Source organism: Pristis pectinata, chromosome 2 (genome assembly GCF_009764475.1).
Source record: "Pristis pectinata isolate sPriPec2 chromosome 2, sPriPec2.1.pri, whole genome shotgun sequence".
Classification (NCBI taxonomy): Eukaryota; Metazoa; Chordata; class Chondrichthyes; order Rhinopristiformes; family Pristidae; genus Pristis; species Pristis pectinata.
Genome location: NC_067406.1, coordinates 90,438,196 through 90,460,359, shown reverse-complemented (window position 1 = coordinate 90,460,359; position 22,164 = coordinate 90,438,196). Strand labels below are relative to the sequence as shown.

General features: G+C 42.0%; 1 protein-coding gene across 2 annotated transcripts in view; it reads right to left on the bottom strand.

Moving 5' to 3' along the window:
- Window positions 1-15,128: 15,128 nt before the first annotated feature.
- The window catches only part of LOC127582184 (interleukin-8-like), a 143,113-nt gene continuing 136,077 nt past the window's right edge, over window positions 15,129-22,164 (bottom strand). For both annotated transcript variants that reach the window (XM_052037256.1, XM_052037264.1), the window contains 3 exons: window positions 17,766-17,895; window positions 17,563-17,642; window positions 15,129-16,573 (listed from right to left, as the gene is read on the bottom strand). In XM_052037256.1, the coding sequence (XP_051893216.1) occupies window positions 16,554-16,573; window positions 17,563-17,642; window positions 17,766-17,895 (230 nt within the window). In that variant the 3' untranslated portion in view covers window positions 15,129-16,553. The remainder of the gene's footprint in view (window positions 16,574-17,562; window positions 17,643-17,765; window positions 17,896-22,164) is intronic.

Sequence of the window (22,164 nt, the reverse complement as noted above, 5' to 3'; positions counted from 1 at the left end):
CAATTCCAGCCACTGTCTGTAAGGAGTTTGTATGTTCTCCCCATGTCTACGAGGGTTTTCTCCAGGTGCTCTGGTTTCCTCCCACATTCCAAAGACATACAGATTAGGAGTTGCGGGCATGCTATATTGGCGCCGGAAGCATGGCGACATTTGCGGGTTGTCCCCAGAACACTCGACGCAAAAGATGCATTTCACTGTGTGTTTCGATGTACATATGATGAATAAAGAAATCTTACTTTATCTTACCTTAATTAATTAAAAAAATAAATAAGCAATTAAAAGTTATAAAATTGCTTTATTTTCTAAATTAACAGAATCGAGAACAGTTTAACTATATGCAAACTCTGAATACATGTAAGTGCACTTAAGTTAACCCAGTTAAGTGAAACGAATGAGAAAAAGTTGTTACAAAGGTAAATGCAGGTAGCGCTGTTGTTAGTGTCAGAAGTTATATATTGATAAGATCAAAGCTTACATAATAAGGCACCGGTTAACATCTGAAAAAACAACAGATCTGTGGAATTTTTTGATGTATTATTAACTGAGGTACTTTTCACCATGATGTGAAAGCACAGATCAATAAAGGGTGAAATGCTTAAGGTTTACAGGAAATGTCTTTCCTTTTCATGTGCTGTACTTTCTTTTGTGACCTTTTGGACTTTAATGCTCTATATTTACAAAAGTACATCTAAAAGAAAGAAGGAAGGCTTTGTAAGTCGCTGCTGTTATGCACCAGGATTTAGGGGAATGTGAAGGGTTTTCAATGAAACATGTCAGGTTCTGTGATGGCTTGACAGAGCAGATGCTGAGGGGTAGGTCCCTGGTGGGGGAGTCGATCACTAGGGGCAATAACTAAGAATGACAGTTGGTCACTCCAGATTGAGATGAGGAGCCAGTATGTAATTGTCAGCTTTATCTGTATTCCCTGTGCAGCTATTGCAGTTTAATTTGACTATATTATGTGAGTTTGAAAGAATAATTTGAAAGCAAATCAGCAACAGAGCCAGTTTAGTGCCTTTCATTGCTGGGTTGTGGGTATTGCTGACCAGGCTGATGTCAATCGTCTCTCCCTGGTAACCCAGTGCAGGTGGCGGTGGGTTGCCTTCCTGAACCTCTTGCAGTCTGTATGGTTCTGTATCATTGCAGTTTGACAGAGTAATATGCCCAGGCCATGTGGGGAATCAAGCATCCTCATGCAAGGGTGGAATAACAGCTGTTTCTAAGACTTACACTGAATTTTATTTTTATAAATTTCAAACTTACTTTTGAATTGATCTGTTGATTTTTAGTAGTTTTTGAATAGTTTTGAACATTTCTGAATATCAGATACCTTCAGAAGAATTAGAAGATCTCAAAAAGTTTGACAGCTGACTAAACTGAGGGTGTAGCTTAGTTGACTACCAAAGATTTTTACAGTTGAGTCGTGGATGGGCTTTCCTGAATACATGTTTATCTTGAGGGTCAGAGTGTGTGTGACAGTAGCAAGCCTGGCTAACTGACTCCCCACAGCTACAATCTACTAGTTAGTATATTCCTGTTGCTCAAATGCAGGAAGAATTATTTGTTTGGGAATGATGGTATTTAGAACAAGATGTATTAATCTTGTTCTCTGTGAGAGCCAGGATAATTTAAATGATGTTCAAAATATATACAGTACAATGGGTGTTATTTGTCCAGATAAACAGTTTCAGATTGGCTGCACAGTAACTCAGTTCCACATTTTGTGATTGACCCATGGGACACAGATATACAGACTTGTCACTGATCCTGAGGATTATAATAAATAGGAAATAATCCCTGGACAGAAACATGTGAGTTACAAGAAATGTGACATGCTCTAACTTAATGGAGCATTAGATATCTTCAAAATGTTTTGGCACGTTTATCAACTTCATGTTTTGATTGTAAGGAGATGCAATAGTGGAGGTGTATTTGTGAATGTTGGACATGATAATTATTTGTCTGCTTTTCAATTCAGCAAATGCAAAAATATATCTGAAAACAATGAAATATTGATTATTCCAATTTAACACCAGGATCTTCAGAGAGAGCCAGTGTGAGTGGTCAAGTCTGCCAACAATGCCTTTCTGGTAACATGTGCACGACAAAGGTCCTCTCCCAATCTGCCTTTGCTGCAACACTCTGCCCTGTGACAATAAAGGTTCACAGGGAAACCCGTGAAAAATGGTGGACCACTTGCCACCATTACGTGTCCCTGCCCCACCTGTAAAATACTCCTATCCAACACCAGGTGAGCATGCCAGCCCAACCATTAACCCAGGACCAGCCAATATGAATAAATGTTTCAAAAGGCCTGCAACTTTATAAGGGCCCACACCAAGATAACACTGGAGCTGCACCCTGCCACTCCAATGAGGGAAAGACAGACAGTGACCCTCGCAAGAACAAAAGCAAAAGGTTTAAAACAGATTATGTCCCTCACAGGAAGACAAATCTAGCAGAATGAGATAATCCAGCCTCTCCAGAATTGGGGTGTCTGGAGAATTCAGAAGGTTGAAGATGGAGCCATTATCTAATCGCAATGTGAATTCCACACCAAACACATTCCAGTTCAATTCAAAACTAATCCCAACTTCAAACCCTTCACTCACTATCTGTTCCCATCTGCCTGATTTACTGCCCCCTCTCTTGCCTGAGTTTCCTGCTATCTCCCCTCATCAGGCATCAGCATCTCCCTCAGGACCACTGAAGTACCTTTGACAGACACCAGAAATCACAGGCTGAACCAACACCACACTATTAAATAGTCACTAATGATTTTAGACCCTGGGCGTTATTCAATCCTCCCCAACCCCCTTCACCCATACACAAGAACTGGAATATTGATATCCATTGGAATTATTTGTAAATGTTAACACTCGCAACACTACTCTTTCAAAGAAATGGCATAATGAGCAGACCAGCCTAGTATGTGCTGTAAGATCTGATAACTCTTGTGATAGCTTAAGACTGTTTCTGCAGCAACAGATGTTCATTGTGTTCACCGTCCATGAGTGAGAAGCTTCAGGGCTTTCTGGAGCTGGTTCAAGATGCAGTTTCCAGATTTGTAAACCTGCGGAGGCTGCAATCATGTTGACTCCTCCCACTTGTTTTGTGCAAGAGTTAAGGAAGTTTCAGTGTCAGATTGCAGCCTTGAGTATGAGCCCATGTGAATTCTAGGAAATCACACTTTTTTGACTCTCCTACTGGTTTTCTGGTCCAAAAGTCTGCTTTACTCCCATCTGCTTATCACAGGCAATTTATTTTACAGTCCCATTTCCTACACGGCTTATGCACTTAATTTTTTACTTCGGGAGAGATGGGTGCAATATAGAAAACATTTCCTTGCATATACTGCTAATTCTTGACTTGGTACCTTCACCATGTGTGTCCCTGATTCTGCAATAAATGCTCAAATAACAATAAATAATAAGAATCTTCCAAGGACTGGTCCAGATTAAGGGTCTCAACCTGAAACGTTAACTATTCATTTCCCTCCATAGATGCTGCCTGACCCGCTGAGCTCCCCAGCATCCTGTGTGCAGCTCCTGAAATGCGGCAAGTGGTCCACCATTTTTCACGGGTTTCCCTGTGAACCTTTATCGTCACAGGGCAGAGTGTTGCAGCAAAGGCAGATTGGGAGAGGACCTTTGTTGTGCACATGTCGCTTGTAAGCCACAGACTCTTGGATGCCATCGTGAAGCAAATCTAAAGTAGAGATAAATTTCACCTGAATTTGAGGGGAATATTCCACAATCCCTATTAGCTGATAAAGTCCAAGACTTAGCAGGTCAGGCTACATTTGTGGAACAGGCAATAGAGTTAACCTTTCAGGTCAAAAGCCCCTTGTCAGAATTCCTTCTCTTCTTACAGATGCTGCCTGACATGCCAACTGTTTCTGAGATTTTCTGTTTTTATTTCAGATTTCCAACACCAGCATCATTAGCATCTAATCTCTCTACACTCATGGCTAAGCACAGCTCAAATGCCATCGATAAGTTCACTGATGACACCATTGTTGTTGGTAGAATCTCAGATGGCAACAAGAAGTCGTACAAGAGTGAGATAGATCAGCTGGTTGAGTGGTATCACAACAACCTCACACTCAACTTCACTAAGACCAAGGAATTGATTGTGGACTTCAGGAAGGAGAAGTCAGGATGTTACAGACTCAGTAAAAGTCCCTTTAAGATAGAGAGTGTGTGTGTATGTGTGTGTGGGGCGTGCTCACGTCAATAGAAGATAAAGGACGTAATGATGTTGTTGAAGAAGTTAGAAGAAGAAGGAGAGAGAGAGAGAGAGAAGGGAGAGAGACACCAGCCTGCTAGTTTTCTCTATCGATGGATGAGAAACAATAACTGTGTCTGCCACTGAAATCCATGTATGGAAGTTGGAAGTAATCCAGTGGAGTTCACTTTCTTGCTGACCTGTAAAAGGAAACAGGTATTTGTGTGTGTGGACGACCACCATTCGGATGCTTTTCAGGGTGAGGAAGTCACTACCGAGTAAACACTGAAGTTTCGCTGGGGTTCCATCGTGGAACATTTGGATTTCGTATTTACTCTCTCTATATTTCTCTACGTCTGCGTCTTATCTTCAGACAATGGTGGTTGTTGAAGAAGCCCTTGCTCATGTTTCACCTTATGGCTTGCGGAACTGAACTTTAAGAACCATTCCGGAACTGGGAGTTTTGGACTTTGTCACACACACACACGAAGAGTTTAGTTTTTTGGGTTAACGTTCGAGGTTTAACATTTTTGAATTCTAACATACTAACATTTTACTTTTATTTTACGTATTATCATAAGTAGTGATTAATAAAATAGTTTTTAACACTGAATCATGCTCAGTGTGTTTCTTTTGTTGCTGGTTCGTGACAAAATTGGGGGCTCGTCCGGGATAGTTCCCAAGGTTAACGAGATTCATCCGGGATCCAATCCAAAGATTAACGAGTGTCGTCTGGGATCGTTCCCCAGATTGACGAGACTTATCCGGGATTCAATCCAAAGATTTTTGAGGGAGGTCTGATAAATTCTTTTTAATTGGCTTGTGTGTGTGGAAACCAGCAGCAATGGATATTAAGGCATTTTTGGAGTCTCCAACCCAAAAGGGATTGGAGGTGGCGAAAAAGGATGATCTGATAAAGATTGCTACAAGGTTAAATCTTACAGAAGTAAAGCAGTCTATGAGAAAGGCAGATCAGACTTATATGGAATTTGCCAATGGAAAGAGAATATGTTTTGAACGATGGTACATGGCTAAAAATGTAGATGGGATTTTGATAAATTGAAAGAATTGATATTAGTGGAAGACTTTAAAAGATGTGTTCCAGCTGAATTAACAACATATTTAAATGAAAAGGCAGTGGAAACTTTACAAGAAACTGCTAAATTGGCAGATGATTATGCTTTAAAACCCATAAATCCAAATGGGGACCAACCTAAAACCTTTCAAAAGAGTTACAAGGACAATCCAGGTAAACCAGAGATTAAATTGGGAGGTAATCAAAAAGGAAAAGATGAAAAGAAGCCAGGGCTGGAGAAACCTGTTGAGCGTACTTGTTATTACTGTAAGAAACCTGGCCATGTGATATCTAATTGTGCCCTTTTGAAGAAAAGGAAGGAAGCTGTGCCTAATGCTTGCTTTCAGGCAATTAAAAATCAAAAAGGTTTAGGAGATGCTGTTAAAGATCAGTCCTTGCAAGAGGGAAAAGCGGAAAAGTTGGAGGAGGTGGGAAAGGAATTCCGTTCTTATGTATCAGAGGATTTTGTTTCACTGAATGATGAGTCACCCCAGGTGCCAGTGAAAATTCTTAGGGATACTGGGGCTTGTCAATCTCTCTTGCTGGACAGTGTTTTAAATTTTGGTGAAGAAAGTGACACTGGTGAGCTAAATCTAGTGCGAGGCGTTACAGATGACACCATATCTGTCCCTTTACACAGGGTGATTTTAAAGTCAAAGTTCGTAGAAGGACCAGTCGAGATAGGGATAAGACCTAGGTTGCCAGTGGAAGGAGTTTCTTTGTTATTGGAAATGACCTTGCAGATGGAGAAATTGTTCCTGTGGTACGGTTAACGACCAAACCAAGGATTGATGAGTCTGAGAATGATCTAGATGTTTACCCATCATGTGCGGTGACTCGAGCTAGAGCTAAAGAATTAGCCAAGGTCGACAGTCCTGTGCAGTCTGATGTGGTTCCTTGTGACAGTCCTAAACAGGAAGAAAATTATGATGCCTTATCTGAGACTTTTCTGTCTTCACTGGAGGATCAACATCCTTATAGTGAGCCTGAATTTAAAGATTTGTCTTTGTCGAGGAAGGATTTTATGGTGGAACAGACAAAGGACCCTGAGTTGACAGAATTGAAAGAAAAAGCACTCTCATGTGAGGAGATTGAAAAAGTACCAATTGGATATTATGTCAAAAATGGAGTGTTAATGAGGAAATGGAGACCTCCTCATGTTCCTGTTAATGAGGAATGGGAAGTTATTCATCAGGTTGTTGTTCCAAAAGTTTATAGGGATGAAATTTTAAACCTGGCCCATAGTATGCCTTTGGGTGGTCATTTTGGTGTGAATAAAACTGTAGGGAAGATCTTGAAACAATTCTATTGGCCTGGTTTGAGAAAAGATGTGGTGATGTTTTGTCGAACCTGTCACACATGTCAAATGGTAGGTAAACCAAATCAAAAACCCCCTGTGGCTCCGTTGAAGCCAATTCCTGCTTTTGGTGAATCCTTTTCGAAAGTGATTGTGGACTGTGTTGTCCCATTACCAAAGTCTAAGACTGGAAATCAGTATTTGTTAACCATCATGTGTGCCACTTCTAGATTTCCAGAGGCAATACCCCTTAGAAATATTAAGGCCAAGACGGTGTCAAAGGCTCTTTTAAAATGTTTTACCTTGTTTGGTTTGCCAAAAGAAATCCAATCTGATCAAGGTAGTAATTTATGTCAGATTTTTTCAACAAATAGTCTATGAGCTGGGAGCAAAGCAGATTGTATCATCTGCATATCACCCAGAATCTCAAGGAGCTCTGGAGAGATTTCATTCTACTCTCAAAAATATGCTGAAGACTTATTGCTTTGAAAACACAAAGGATTGGGATGAAGGCGTTCATTTACTTTTGTTTGCCATTAGAGATTCAATCCAGGAGTCAATAGGATTTAATCCGTTTGAGCTTGTATTTGGACATAGGGTGAGAGGACCTTTGGAGTTGTTAAGAGAGCAATGGGTTAATGAAGAAGTGCACTTGAGTCTGTTGGACTATGTCCAAAAAATTTAAAACTCGGTTGGAGAGAGTCTGCCAGCTAGCGAGAGAGAATTTGAAAACCAGCCAGATAAGAATGAAGACATATTTTGATAGACGTGCTCGGCCTAGGACATTTGCAGTGGGGCAAAAGGTGTTGGTATTTTTCCCTAGCCAAAATAATCCATTGCAATCTCGTTTTTCTGGACCCTATGTTATTGAATCTCGAGTGACTAATTTAACATATATAATCAAAACACCAGATAGACGCAAGAAAACACAACTCTGTCATGTAAACATGCTAAAGCCTTATTATGAGAGGGATTCAGTTGTGGCCTTGGTGGGTGATGTGAAGGTTGTTTCTAGAATGCCTGATGTTGATGTTGAGGAAGGCCAATTTAGACCAAATATTGTTCCATCGAAACTAAAAAAAACAAAATATCCTGGAGAACCTTGAAACGAAGTTGGACCATTTACAAGTTTCACAAAAACAACAGATGAGAGAATTAATTTTAAAATTTAAAAATCTGTTCCCAGATGTTCCAAACAGAACATCGATAATTACCCATGATGTTGATGTTGGGGATGCAAAACCAATCAACAACACCCATATCGAATGAATGTGGAAAAAAGTAAACTTGTTGATCAGGAAATAAAATACATGTTGGAAAATGATATTATTAGACATTCTACTTCAAATTGGAGTTCGCCCTGTGTTATTGTACCTAAACCTGATGGAACTGTTAGATTTTGCACAGATTACAGGAAAGTGAATGCTGTAATGAAGTCAGATGCTTACCCTATTCCTAGGGTGGATGATTGCATAGATAGAGTGGGAAAGGCAAAATTTCTTACAAAGATTGACCTATTAAAAGGGTACTGGTGTGTTCCATTAACAGATAGAGGAAGGGAGATTTCAGTCTTTGTAACCCCTTCTGGATTGTATGAATACAATGTTTTGCCATTTGGAATGAAAAATGCTCCGGCAACATTTCAAAGAATGATTAATTCAGTGATTCATGGGTTAAAACATACAGATGCCTACATTGACGACTTAGTGACTGGGAATGATACTTGGGAAGATCACATATCTGCGTTAGAAAGGTTGTTTGAAAGACTTTCCAAGGCTAACCTTACAGTTAACTTGGCTAAAAGTGAATTTGGCCATGCCACTGTGACGTATCTTGGTTATGTTGTAGGTCAAGGCAAGCAAGCTCCTGTTCAGGCAAAAGTTCAAGCAATATCTGAGTTTCCTATTCCCACAGGTACGAGGACTGTTAGAAGATTTTTGGGAATGTTGGATATTATCGAAAATTTTGTAAAAATTTTGCTGATATTGCTCTTCCCCTAACTAATCTTCTGAAGAAGGGAGTAAAGTTTGTTTGGACAGATTCTTGTCAAGAAGCATTTGAGAAGCTGAAAGCCATTTTATGCTACCATCCTGTGCTCAAAACACCTGACTTTGAAAAGCCATTTTCATTAGCAGTAGATGCCAGTGATGAAGCTGCAGGAGCTGTGTTTGTTGCAGAAGGGTGACCTTGATGATATTGACCATCCTGTAGCTTACTTTTCAAAGAAATTTAATGAGCATCAAAAGAATTATTCCACCATAGAGAAAGAATTACTGTCGCTTGTTTTAGCCTTGCAACATTTCAGTGTATATGTTTGCACCGCTCAGAAACCATTGACTGTATATACAGATCATAACCATTGGTGTTTCTGAGCCGAGTCAAAAACAAGAACAGAAGGCTGTTAAACTGGAGTTTAATTTTGCAAGAGTTTGATCTCATGATAACTCACATTAAAGGCAAAGATAATGTGATTGCTGATTGTCTTTCCCGATGTTAAATGGGAAACATGTATCTGTACTAATCTGATAGTCTGTAGTTGTGTAAAATGATAATTACTAACATTACTAACTGTAAGCGCGGTTAAATTTTTCTTGGGAAAAATTTTTTTTTAGGTGGGAGGTGTTACGGACTCAGTGAAAGTCCCTTTAAGATAGAGAGTGTGTGTGTATGTGTGTGTGGGGCGTGCTTACGTCAATAGAAGATAAAGGACGTAATGACGTTGTTGAAGAAGTTAGAAGAAGAAGGAGAGAGAGAGAGAGAAGGGAGAGAGACACCAGCCTGCTAGTTTTCTCTATCGATGGATGAGAAACATAACTGTGTCCTGCCACTGAAATCCATGTATGGAAGTTGGAAGTAATCCGGTAGAGTTCACTTTCTTGCTGACCTGTAAAAGGAAACAGGTATTTGTGTGTGTGGACGACCGCGATTCGAATGCTTTTCGGGGTGAGGAAGTCACTACCGAGTAAACACTGAAGTGTCGCTGGGGTTCCATCGTGGAACATTTGGATTTCGTATTTACTCCTCTCTATATTTCTCTACGTCTACGTCTTATCTTCAGACAACGGTGGTTGTTGAAGAAGCCTTGCTCATGTTTCCACCTTATGGCTTGCGGAACTGAACTTTAAGAACCATTCCGGAACTGGGAGTTTTGGACTTTGCCACACACACACACGAAGAGTTTAGTTTTTTGGGGTTAACGTTCGAGGTTTAACATTTTTGAATTCTAACATACTAACATTTTTACTTTTATTTTACGTATTATCATAAGTAGTGATTAATAAAATAGTCTTTAACACTGAATCATGCTCAGTGTGTTTCTTTTGTTGCTGGTTCGTGACAGGGAGAACACATACCAGTCCTCATTGAGGTGTCAGAGGTGGAAAGGGTGAGCAGCTTCAAGTTCCTGGGCATCAGCATCTTGGAGGATCTATCCTGGGCCCAACACATTGATGAAATCATGAAGGAAGCACACCAGTGGCTCTACTTCATTAGGAGTTTGAGGAGATTTAGTACTTCACCAAAGACTCCTGCAAATTTCTATAGTTGTACAATGGAGAGCATTCTGACTGATTGAATGACAGCCTGGTATGGAGGCTCCAATGCATAGGATCACAAGAGACTGCAGAGGGTTGTAGACTCAGCCAGCTCCACCACAGGCACAACACTCCTCACCATCAAGGACGTCTTCAAGAAGTAGTGCCTCAAGAAGCCGGCATCAATCACTAAGGATCCAGAATATGACCTCTTCTCATTGTTACCATTAGGGAGGAAGTGCAGGAGCCTGAAGACCCACACTCAATGATTCAGAAACAGCTTCTTCCCCTCTGCCATCAGATTTCTGAATGGTCCATGAACCCATGAACACTACCTCATTATTCCTTTTTTTTGTGATACTTATTTATTTTTGTAACTTATAGTAATTTTATGTCTTTGCACTGTACTGCTGCCGCAAAGCAACAAATTTCACGTCATGTAAGTCAGTGATAATAAATTGATTCTGATTTCTTGGATTTTTATTTCCAATTCAGATCAACCCTAGAGATGACTTGCCTTGTGGCAGACAGCAGGGAGACCCCTCTGTAATCAGACAAGCTTATTTTTGATGGTGAAGCACATTGTTGCTCTTGTTTTGTCCCTAGAGAAGAAGGTGCATCTGCCACCTTGTTCTTTTAACTGGATGTCTCCTACCCGATGTGCCTCACTCAGTTCAATGATGTACATATCAAAGCATCTGCATTCTTGAGCTACGATATTAGTCTCACCCAGGATGCAGGTAGCTGGGTGACCGTCAGGAGGGGGAAAGGGAACAGACAGTCAATGCATGGTACCCTGTGGCCGTTCCCCTCAATAACAAGTATACCTCTCTTTGGATACTGTTGAGGGGGACGACCTACCAGGGGAAACCCACAGCAGCACAGGTCTCTCGCACTGAGTCTGGCTCTGTGGCTCGGACTGAAGGGGGGAGAAGAGGAATGCAATAGTAATAGGGGATTCATTGGTTAAGGGAACAGATAGAAGATTCTGCAGATGAGAACAGACTCCTGGTGGTATGTTGCCTCCCAGGTTCCAGGGTCAGAGAAGTCTCAGATCGAGTCCACAGCATTCTTAAGGGGGAGGGTGAACAGCCAGAATTCGTGGTACACATTGGTACCAATGATATAGATAGGAAAAGGGATGAGGTCCTGAAGAGGGAATATAGGGAGTTAGGAAGGAAGCTAAAAGGTGGTAATCTTTGGATTGCTGCCTGTGCCATGTGCCAATGATGGTAAGAATAGGAAGATGTGGCAGACAAATGTGTGGCTGAAGAGTTGGTGTAGGGGACAGGATTTCAGATTTGTGGATCATTAGGGATCTCTTCTAAGGTACGACCTGTACAAAAGGGATGGGTTACACCTGAACTCAAAAGGGTCCAAAGTCCTTGCGGGAAAGTTTGCTTGAGCTGTTGAGGAGGGTTTAAACTAGGTTATCAGGGGGATGGGAACCAGAGTCAGATGATGGGGCAGTTAGTATAAAGGTAGATGCAATGTGTAGAGAGACTGTGAGAAAGGGTAGACAGGGGATAGGACATAAATACAGTCAGTTGGATGGTTTGAAATGTGTTTACTTTAATGTGAGAAGTATTAAGAATAAGGATGATGAACTTAGATCATGGATCAGTACATGGAATTACGACGTTATGGCCATTACAGAGATTTGGCTGTCGCAAGGACAGGATTGTCTGCTTGATGTTCTGGGGTTTAGATGTTTCAAAGGGGATAGAGGGGGAGGTAAAAGCAGGGGAGGGGGTAGCATTGCTAATCAGGGATGGTATCACAGCTGCAGAAAAGGAGGATGTCATGGAGGGATCGTCTACTGAGTCAGTGTGAGTGGAAGTCAGAAATAGGAAGGGAGCAATTACTCTATTGGGAGTATTATATAGGCCCCCAAATCACCACCTGGGACACTGAGGAACAGACAAGTAGGCAGATTTTAGAAAGATGCAAAAATAACAGGGTTGCTGCCATGGGTGACTTCAACTTCCTTAATATTGATTTGCATCTCCTTAGTAGATGGGGCAGAGTCTGTTAGGTGTGTCCAAGAAGGATTCCTGACACAGCATGTGGACAGGCCAACTAGAGAAGAGGCCACATTGGATCTAGTACAAGGCAATGAACGTGGTCAAGTGACAGACCTCTCAGTGGGCGAGCATTTCAGAGATTTTTGCTTCCCAAACTTAAGGTTTAGGAGCACAAAATCAGGCAGGGCTCATGAGAGTTATAAGGTAGCCAAGAAGGAGCTTAAGAAGGGACTAAGGAGAGCTAGAAGGGGACATGAGAAGGCCTTGGCAAGTTGGGTTAAAGAAAACCCCAAGACATTCTGCATATACATGAAGAACAGGGGATGACTAGAGTGAGGGGCATGACTGCTCAGGGAAACAAGTGCCTGGAGGCAGAGGAGGTAGGGGAGGTCCTTAATGAATACTTTGCTTAAGTGTTCACCAGGGAGAGGGACATTGACGAATGTGAGATCAGTGTAGAACAGGCTAATGTGCTGGAGCATGTCGAGGTTAAGAAGGAGGAAGTGTTGGAACTTGTCTAAAACATTAGGATAGATAAGTCCCCATGGCCAGACTGGATATATCTCAAGTTACTATGGGAAATGAGGGAAGAGATTGCTGGGGCATTGATGATGATCTTTGTGTCCTTCCTGGCCACAGGAGTGGTACCAGAGAATTGGAGGATGGTAAATGTTGTTCTGTTCTTCAAGAAAGGTAATAGGGATAATCCTGAGAATTATAGACCAGTGAGTTTTACATCAGTGGTGGGCAAACTATTGGGGAGGATTCTTAGGGACAAGATTTATAACCATTTGGGAGAAGCATAGTCCTTATTAGGGATAGTCAGCATGGCTTTGTGAGGGGCAGGTCGTGCCTCACAAGCCTAACTGAGTTTTTCAAGGAGGTGACAGAACAAATTGATGAAGGTAGAGTGGTGGATGTGGTATACATGGATTTTAGTAAGGTGTTTGTTTCCCCATGGTAGACTCATCCAGAAAGTCATGAAGCATGGGATCCATGGAAACTTGGCTCCGTGGACTCAGAATTGGCTTGCCCACAGAAGGCAGAGGGCAGTAGTAGATGGAGCGCATTCTGCCTGGAGGTCGGTGACCAGTGATGTTCTGCAGGGATCTGTTCTGGGACACCTGCTCTTTGTGATTTTTATAAACGACTTGGATGAGTAAGTAGAGGGGTGGGTTAGTAAGTTTGCAGATGAAATGAAGGTTGGAGGTGTTGTGGGTAGTGTAGAAAGTTGTCATAGGTTACAATAGGATATAGACGGGATGCAGAGTTGAGGGGAGAAGAGGCAGATGGAGTTCAATCCAGAAAAGTGTGAAGTGATACACATTGGAAGATCAAACTTGAAGACAGAGTACAAGGTTAATGGCAGGATTCTTAGCAGTATGGAGGAACAGAGGAATCTTGGGGTCCAAGTCCACAGATCCCTCAAAGTTGCCATACAAGCTGATGGGGTGGTTAAGAAGGCATATGGTGTGCTGGCCTTCATTAGTCTTGGATTTGAGTTCAAGACCTGTGAGGTAATGTTGCAAGCTCTATAAACTCTGGTTAAACCACACTTAGAATACTGTGTTCAGTTCTGGTCACCTCATTATAGGAAGAATGTGGAAGCTTTAGAGAGGGTACAGAGGAGAGTTACCAGGATACCGCCTAGATTAGAGAACATGTCTTCTGAAGAAAGGATGAGCAAGCTAGGACTTTTCTCTTTGGAGTGCCGGAGGATGAGAGGTGACTTGATAAAGGTGTATAAGATTATGAGAGGCATAGATAGAGTGGACAGCCAGCACCTTTTTCCCAGGACGGCAATGGTCAATACCAGAGGACATCTGTTTATGGTGAGTGGAGGAAAGTTCAGGGGAGATGTCAGAGGTAGGCTTTTTTACACAGAGTGGTGAGTGCCTGGAAAACACTGCTGGGGCTGGTAGTAGAGGTTGATACAATAGGGACATTTAAAAGACTCTTAGATAGGCACATCGATGTAAGAAAAATGGAGGGTCATGGGCTGTGTAGGAAGGAAGGTTTAGATTGCACATGGAGAAAGTTTATATAGTTTGGCACAACATCGTGGGCCAAAGGGTCCATACTGTTCCATGTTCTATGTTCCCTTGCAAAAAGTCTTTCGAATCTGTCAGCTATTCCACCATTCAGTGACATTCTTGTTGATCTGTTCCCTGAATCTCTTCAGGTGAATAAATGTCTCTTGCCACATAGGAGAGAGTTCCAAACATCCACCACTCGTGGTTCTAATTTTTGGCCCATCCTCAAGACCCAGGCTCTGCAGCTGGTTGAAACAGCCTTTCTATCAGCTGTACCAGTTGCTGCTAATACCCTGAGTATTTCAGTGAATTCATCCCTTTGATTTAAATTTAGAGCAATATACCTGATTTGGGTGATCTCTCTTTGTAATAATCATGGTGGCCCAGTATAATTCTCATAAATTCCTCGAAAGTCTGTGTATCAATCTTGGGTGTGGGGTAACAAATACTCCAGGTGTGATTGAACCAGGGTTGGGTGCAGGAGTTTAAATTTGCCAGAATTTGAGAAGGTGAACATAACATGCAGACAAACTGTCCTTAATGTCATGAGACAAACTGTGCTCACTAATCCATAACTCACATTGTACATTTTGTTTTGGATCATTCTTAGGAATGTATATCTCGACTTGCATTCCTTCCATTCATAAGTATTATTTAATCAGCAATTTGTGCAACTGCAGCATTACTGCTTCCAATTTGCAGTGTTGTCCTCTCGGTGTGAGCTCCAGCATCTGACCATTTGTGCTGTATGGATTGAGTTAAAGAAATTCCATGAAAACTCACTGATATTGTGCAGATTTAGCCCTGGGCCCATTGCTTTTCTAGTTTATTTATCAAATGGAGAAACACAGAACTGGGTACTGAAGATTCAGAAGCAATGACAACAAATTGTTCATGAGAAATCCAGTTTATTTTGCTCTTACATATATTTGAGCAATGCTCAACAAATTCATTCACATCCATCAACTGTCCAGACATCATGTGTGGTCATCTGAACCCAGTCAGTGAAAGTTCCCTCAGGGCAAAAGGTTTCTATTTTTTAACTGTACAGATATTATTCTGATTTACAAATTTAATTTCCTGATTATCAGAATATTAACAACACCACCTTCCAAAATGTAAGTATTTTGCACAGAAGTCACACCTCCAGAGAGAATTTGCTTCCGCAGACTTCCTCAAATCTGACATTTTACGGAGAAAATCCCACAGCTTGACTTAAAAGTACCAATGTTAATAAATACTGCTGTAAACTGACACCAACAATACCAAGTAAGTACTTCTTCTTGTATTTTAATAAAATATGTTTTCATTCAATCTGAAATTTATCTATTTGGTCAACAGTATTGCCATCAGTATATCATAGACTATGTACAGGGTTTCAACTGGAAAAGGGAGAATGTAAAATTTGTTTTATGATTTTGAAATTATACACTATATGTACTATATCTTCGGGTAAAATTTGAAACATGTTTAATTTTTTATATTTTCAACTTTCTAAACTAGATCATTTTATTGAAAAAGCAAAGGATGATTCCTGGATAAATCAGCCTCCCATTCCTGGTAAAGCATGTAGGATTGAGAAGGCAGTGTGTGAATACAGAATGGACCAAAGCCTGTAGCAGAGCAACAATCTCATGTCAGGGTTGTGGGTATGGGAGGGCAGGTTTGGGATAATAGGATTGTAGGGAGCAGGGGTGGGCTGGTGCAAGTTTTATTCAAGTGGTCCGCCAGTCCTGATTTGGGGCCATCAGGGGTTTTATTCAACTCCTCCTCACCCTGACCCCACCCACAGGATTTCCATGTCAAGCTGTGGGATTTTCTCCGTAAAAGTTTAAAATTAACAATACATCCATGGAAATTAATGAACTAAGTTATTCTAAAACTAATATCACCTCCAACTCTTCTGATCTCTATAACTAAATTTTAACAACTGGCACCCATTTCATTCAGCCTTTTCCACAGAATGCCTCTGTGTCCAATTCGTTGATTAGAAATTATTTCCAAATAATTGGAGAACTATAAACCAATTGCAGAGTGCCTTATGACATTACCAACGTAACACCCAGCTGTACCTAATTCTACTTCATTACCACAGACATCAAATGAAGCCTCAGACTTGGTGCGAAGTTTAACAATAAATATCAGATGGTTTCCTCAGGTGTAAACAGGTATTGTGACAGGATTAAACAAGTCCTGCAGCAGGATGAACAGCGAAATTATTCACAGAAGGCAATGAAGAGGAGACACTGGAATGAATCATTGGAAGGTGATATCACAAAGTTAACATCCAGGGCTGAGCTTCCTTCATTCCCCATCAGATAATTCAGGAGTGGAAGTGTATCCCTCATTTTGCAGCTTCATGTTTTAATTGTGCTTTTTGGCACCTGAAATAAGATTGAATAATTTGTATTGTAATCCTCTTTAATATTGTATACAGTGTCTACAGCAACACGATTAAGAGAGTTATCAAACAGACTTTGCACAAAAAGGAGCAGGTTGCTAAAACATGGAAATTTGGTAGCACCTTATTTGAAAATGCAATGTTCATTATCTAAAATGCATTGGAGAGTGGTCACTTCCCTATCTAGTCATTATGAAATGAAGCTTTTCATTCCTGCATGCATCGAGGCTTAGACAATATTCAGGCATGAATGGTAAAGTGCCAGGGAACACTTGTGCTACTCAAGTGCCAGGCAATGACCATGCCTGACAAGAGAGGGTCAAATTACCTATCCTTGGCATTAAATAACATAACCTTCACCTACTCTCCGCCATCAACATCCATGGGGTCTCCAGTGACAGGAAACTCTACTGGGTCAGCCACAAAAATATAGTGGCTATGAGAGCAAGTCAGATACTGGGTATCCTGCAGCGTGTGACTAAATTCATGACACTCAATCTATCATCCTTTCCATTATTTACAAGGTCCGTGCCGGGAGAGTGATGAATACTAGATTAGTTTAGCTCCAACAGCAAGAAGCTCAACATCATCCAGGACAAAGAATTCTGTATGATTGGCACCCCAATCTTCATTCTCACCATCTTCCCTGCACCCAACATTCCTGCACTTAGTGATCTTCCAGTGACTGTCTGTTCCTGCAACCCACTTCTGCTCCTGGGTAAATCAGTAATGAATAATGGATATAACAAAAGGAGAGTGAGAGGGAAAAGCTAAACTCTGATGCCAACTGTGTTCACAGAGTTGACATTCCAGGTTATAGCTCACACAGGCAAGAGGGTACACATGTGCCAAGTGCAGGTGGGAATGTTCAGCAAGGAGTAGCAGACAGCACCACGGAGGACCATACTCAGATGGTGAAAAGAATTCACTGCCTCTACAGGTTAATTCCAAATTCTAACACCAAACACTGACCTTTCTCGGCTGTGATGAGAACCTGCAACCACTTGGCATCAGGATCCACACACACTTTCTTCTTATTTTTCAGGGTGACACTGTGAAGAGAAAGTGACATTTAAAATTTAATTCACTGAAATTCAATGTCATCCCTTAAAGTGCACAACTTATGAAATAAAAATCAGAAAGGTTAAAGGTGATGCTCTGACTCAATTACTCACATTATCTCTGCTTTCTCACAGTGAGATCCTCTGGGAATATATTTCAAGCTCTGGATGACCTTTGGACGAATAACATCAGAGCTGGTCTGAATACATTGGCACCGTCCTTGTGCTCCTGGGATCGGAACACCTGTGGAAAGATCACATTCACTCAGATTTCTTTGTTGATGCAAGGAGAGCAAAGCCTGTAGAACTTGTTGGTACTTTCTCCAGCATTTCTGTTTCATCAATGCACAACGCAGAGAGATATATTAGGTGTTTGCACAATCTCATTCTCAAATGTTGCAAGCAATTATTTCCAGAAAAGTTTGCTTGTGAGACTTATTTAGAAGCTTAAAAGCAAAGATCAAAGAGCAGCTGCAATCCATGAAAACAAGGCAAATCCCCTTTCACCACAATTCACTGGTGCATTTCTTTCTATTTCTGCAGTCTAGCTGCCTGAATCAGTCTTACATTAATCTGGATGGATTTGATTTTTAGGTAAGCAGACGTGAACCACAAAATCATGACCCTGTGCTACAGTTTAATAAAGAATAAAACACTTCAGACATCTCAACATACCCTGTGCAGCAATGGCACACAGAAGGAGGATGAGGATGGTTACAGAGGCTGCTCTGTCCATCTTCCACTTTGTGATGCTGAAGGGATATCTGCGGAAGGACCTTCTGCTCCTAGCTCAGCTCTCTGCTGAATCAAGTTCTGGTGCATTCATCCAGTGAGCTCCTATCTATGTGGATTCTCTCTTCTCATTTGCATCATCTCCTGCAGTGAAATCTGCCAAATACTGCCGCCCTGAGGAGGGAATTTCCCTGCCCCCGAGACAGACCTTCTTTCCACTTTTGCAGTTTTAACATTTCAGCTCTTCTGTGGTTTACAGCCACAGGGCGAATTAATTATGTGTGGCAAAATGAGGCCAACTGTTTTCTTTCAAGCAATACTAATCCAAGTTCCAGGTTTTAACTCCTTACACGCTTGGAAATTCCACAGCTCAGGAGAACGTGCTGACACACGGTGGAGCTTAAAACATGTGATTTCCAGGAAATTGCTCTCCCTTTCCCAGACTGCACATTACAGCGTGTCTGTCTACCTTAATGCTGCAGGTTTGTAAAATATGCACAGGTATGAACATAATTTCAACGTTGGATACAATCCCCACTTTCAGTGAAGAGTCAGCATGATGCTGTGGTGGTGATTGACCTGGAATCATTCGTAGTTCTGGTCATCCTCAGTACTCGGGTCTTCTTTCACTTCTGCAGTTTTACATTTCAGCACGTGTGATTTACAGCAGTAGGTGGATTATATATCACAATTGATAGTGATTTAATTATGCCCAGTTTTCGAAGATTGAATTACTTATTTTAGGGGAAACGTGTAAACTCCATCATTAACAAAATGGAGTGACTGTTTTCTTTCAAGCAAGAAAAAGCCAGCTCCAGATTTTACTACTCACTAGCTGGGAAATCTTTGATATTTAAAATTATACTTTATTCATAGACATATATAAAGGACAAAGTACAATAGGCAAATGTCTTTCTTTACGTTAATTTTTCTATCAAACCAATACATACAAGGCAGCAAAGCGACTTGTTTCCTCTTCAAACAATACACCTTTCAAGTGTTTGTGGGGCTGTAATACAGGACCCAGCCCCTCTGTATTCAGTGCTGGAAGGACTGTAGACTGTTGTCCTTTCCCGCAACATCTTTGCATTGGCTGCACTGAGTTTCAGTGTGCCCCTCAGCACCCTTCAGGAATGTACCATCTTGTCAGCTTATTGCACTGGATGAGCACAAGTTCCGGGCAGACCAATTGCGTCTTTCACCAAATTGGTGATCTTCCAGCAGAAGTTGATGTTAGTCATGATGTGATTCCCTGGGAACAGCCCATAGATCAGAGAGCCCTGTGCTTTGCAAATGCTTGGGATGAGCCTCAGCCTTTACCAGGCTTTCTTGGTGAATATACATCCACAAAGGGGTGAGTGATTATCTCATCTGCACTGCAGCTAAAGGCAGCGGGCGTTGGGATTGACACTCTGACCATGCAGGACAGATCTGATAAGGAGATCCCACCTACCACTGTCAGCCAAGCAAGGTCTTGGTGCTTGTTGGTCAGTTTTAACTTTGACAGTCTGCTTGGGAAACTACCCCATAGGGTCCATCATGTCCTTCTCCCACAGGGCCTGCAGGATGTTCTGCACTGACCACTGAATGATGGATCTGTGGTCAAAAGTGCTTCACAACATAAACTCTTCTATGAAGGGCAGGTAGTACGGCAAAGTCCAGCTGAATGGAACATTGCACAGCAACAAAGTCAAGCCCATCCTTCACAACTCCAGAGACAAGTAGAACCTCAGCACATGGTGACAGTTGGTTCAGTGCTACACACTGCTTGACACCGGCCATGCAGGAGTTGGGTACTTACCGACCTGATTCTCTGGAGACTTGTGCTTCACAATCCGATGGATCCATTCTGGATCTCCAGATGAAATACAAGCTTGTTTGGGTGGCTGCCACACTCAGGAGCAGAGTACAGGCCACATCTGCGCCACATACAGCAATACCAATAGCACCTTGCACCTGATGGTCAGGTTCGTGCCAGTCATCGAGACGGAGCACTGCTTCCATTGTCCCAACTTTTGTTCACCTTGGCTATCTACTTCAGTAATTCTTGCCACACATCCCAGCTGCTCTGAACTAGATTCCCAGCACCATAAGGTAGTTCGACTTGCTAATAAACATGGCCTCACTGCAAATGACTCTGACTCTTGAGACCAGATGAAACTGGCCACAGATGTTGATCAAACTGTGGACTGACTGGGGGTCCGAGCAGAAGATGGTGATGTCATCCAGTAACAGGGAGGCTTTGACCTGAGTGCTCCCCTTCCAGGCATCATCACCCCTCCTATGCCTTCCATCCTTCCTGACGGATTCAGCATAAGTTTCTATACAATACACGAACAAGACAGAGGAGAGTGGGCAACCTTGCCGGAGTCCAGACTTGGAAGGCAAGCTCTCTGTTTCCCACCTGTTAATTCGGACTTCACTTCTGATGTCTGTGTATTTGTATCCAATTCCTGATTCACTCCTCAAAGCTCATTTTGGAGAGCACATTCATTATGTACCATAGAACCATAGAACAGTACAGCACAAGACAGGCCCTTCGGCCCACAATGTTGTGCCAACCTTTAAACCTCGCCTAAGACTATCTAATCCCTTCGTCCCACATATCCCCCTATTTTAAATTCCTCCATATGCTTATCTAACAATCTCTTGAATTTGACTAATGTACCTGCCTCCACCACCACCCCAGGCAGCGCATTCCAGGCCCCAACCACTCTCTAGGTAAAAAACCTCCCTCTGATATCTCCCTTGAACTTCCCACCCATTACTTTAAAGCCATGCCCTTTTATATTGAGCATTGGTGCCCTGGGAAAGATGTGCTGGCTGTCCACTCTATCTATTCCTCTTAATATTTTGTATACCTCTATCATGTCTCCCCTCATCCTCCTTCTCTCCAAAGAATAAAGCACTAGCTCCCTTAGTCTCGCCTCATAATTCATACTCTCCAAACCAGGCAGTATCCTGGTAAATCTCCTCTGCACCCGTTCCAATGCTTCTACTTCCTTCCTATAATGAGGCGACCAGAACTGGACACAGTACTCTAAGTGTGGTCTAACCAGAGTTTTGTAGAGCTGCATCATTACCTCGCGGCTCTTAAACTCGATCCCACGACTTATGAAAGCTAACATCCCATAAGCTTTCTTAACTATCCTATCCACCTGTGAGGCAAATTTCAGTGACCTGTGGCTATGAAACCCCAGATCTCTCTGCTCCTCCATACTACGCAGAATCTTGCCATTAACTTTGTACTCCGCCTTGGAATTTGTCCTTCCAAAGTGGACCACCTCACACTTCTCCAGATTGAACTCCATCTGCCATTTCTCAGTCCAGCTCTGCATCCTGTCAATGTCCCTCTGCAATCTTCGACAATCCTCCACACTATCCACAACACCCACCAACCTTTGTGTCATCTGAAAACTTGCCAACCCACCCTTCCACCCCCTCATCCAAGTCATTAATAAATATCACAAAAAGTAGAGGTCCCAGAACCGATCCTTGTGGGACACTGCTAGTCACAGCCCTCCAATCTGAATGCACCCCCTCCACCACAACCCTCTGCTTTCTACAGGCAAGCCAATTCTGAATCCACACGGCCAAGTTTCCCAGGATCCCAATGCCCTCTGACCTGAAGAAGCCTACCATGTGGAACCTTGTCAAATGCCTTACTAAAATCCATGTAGACCACATCTACTGCACTACCCTCATCAATCTGCCTGGTCACCTCCTCAAAGAACCCTATCAGGCTTGTGAGACATGATCTGCCCTTCACAAAGCCATGCTG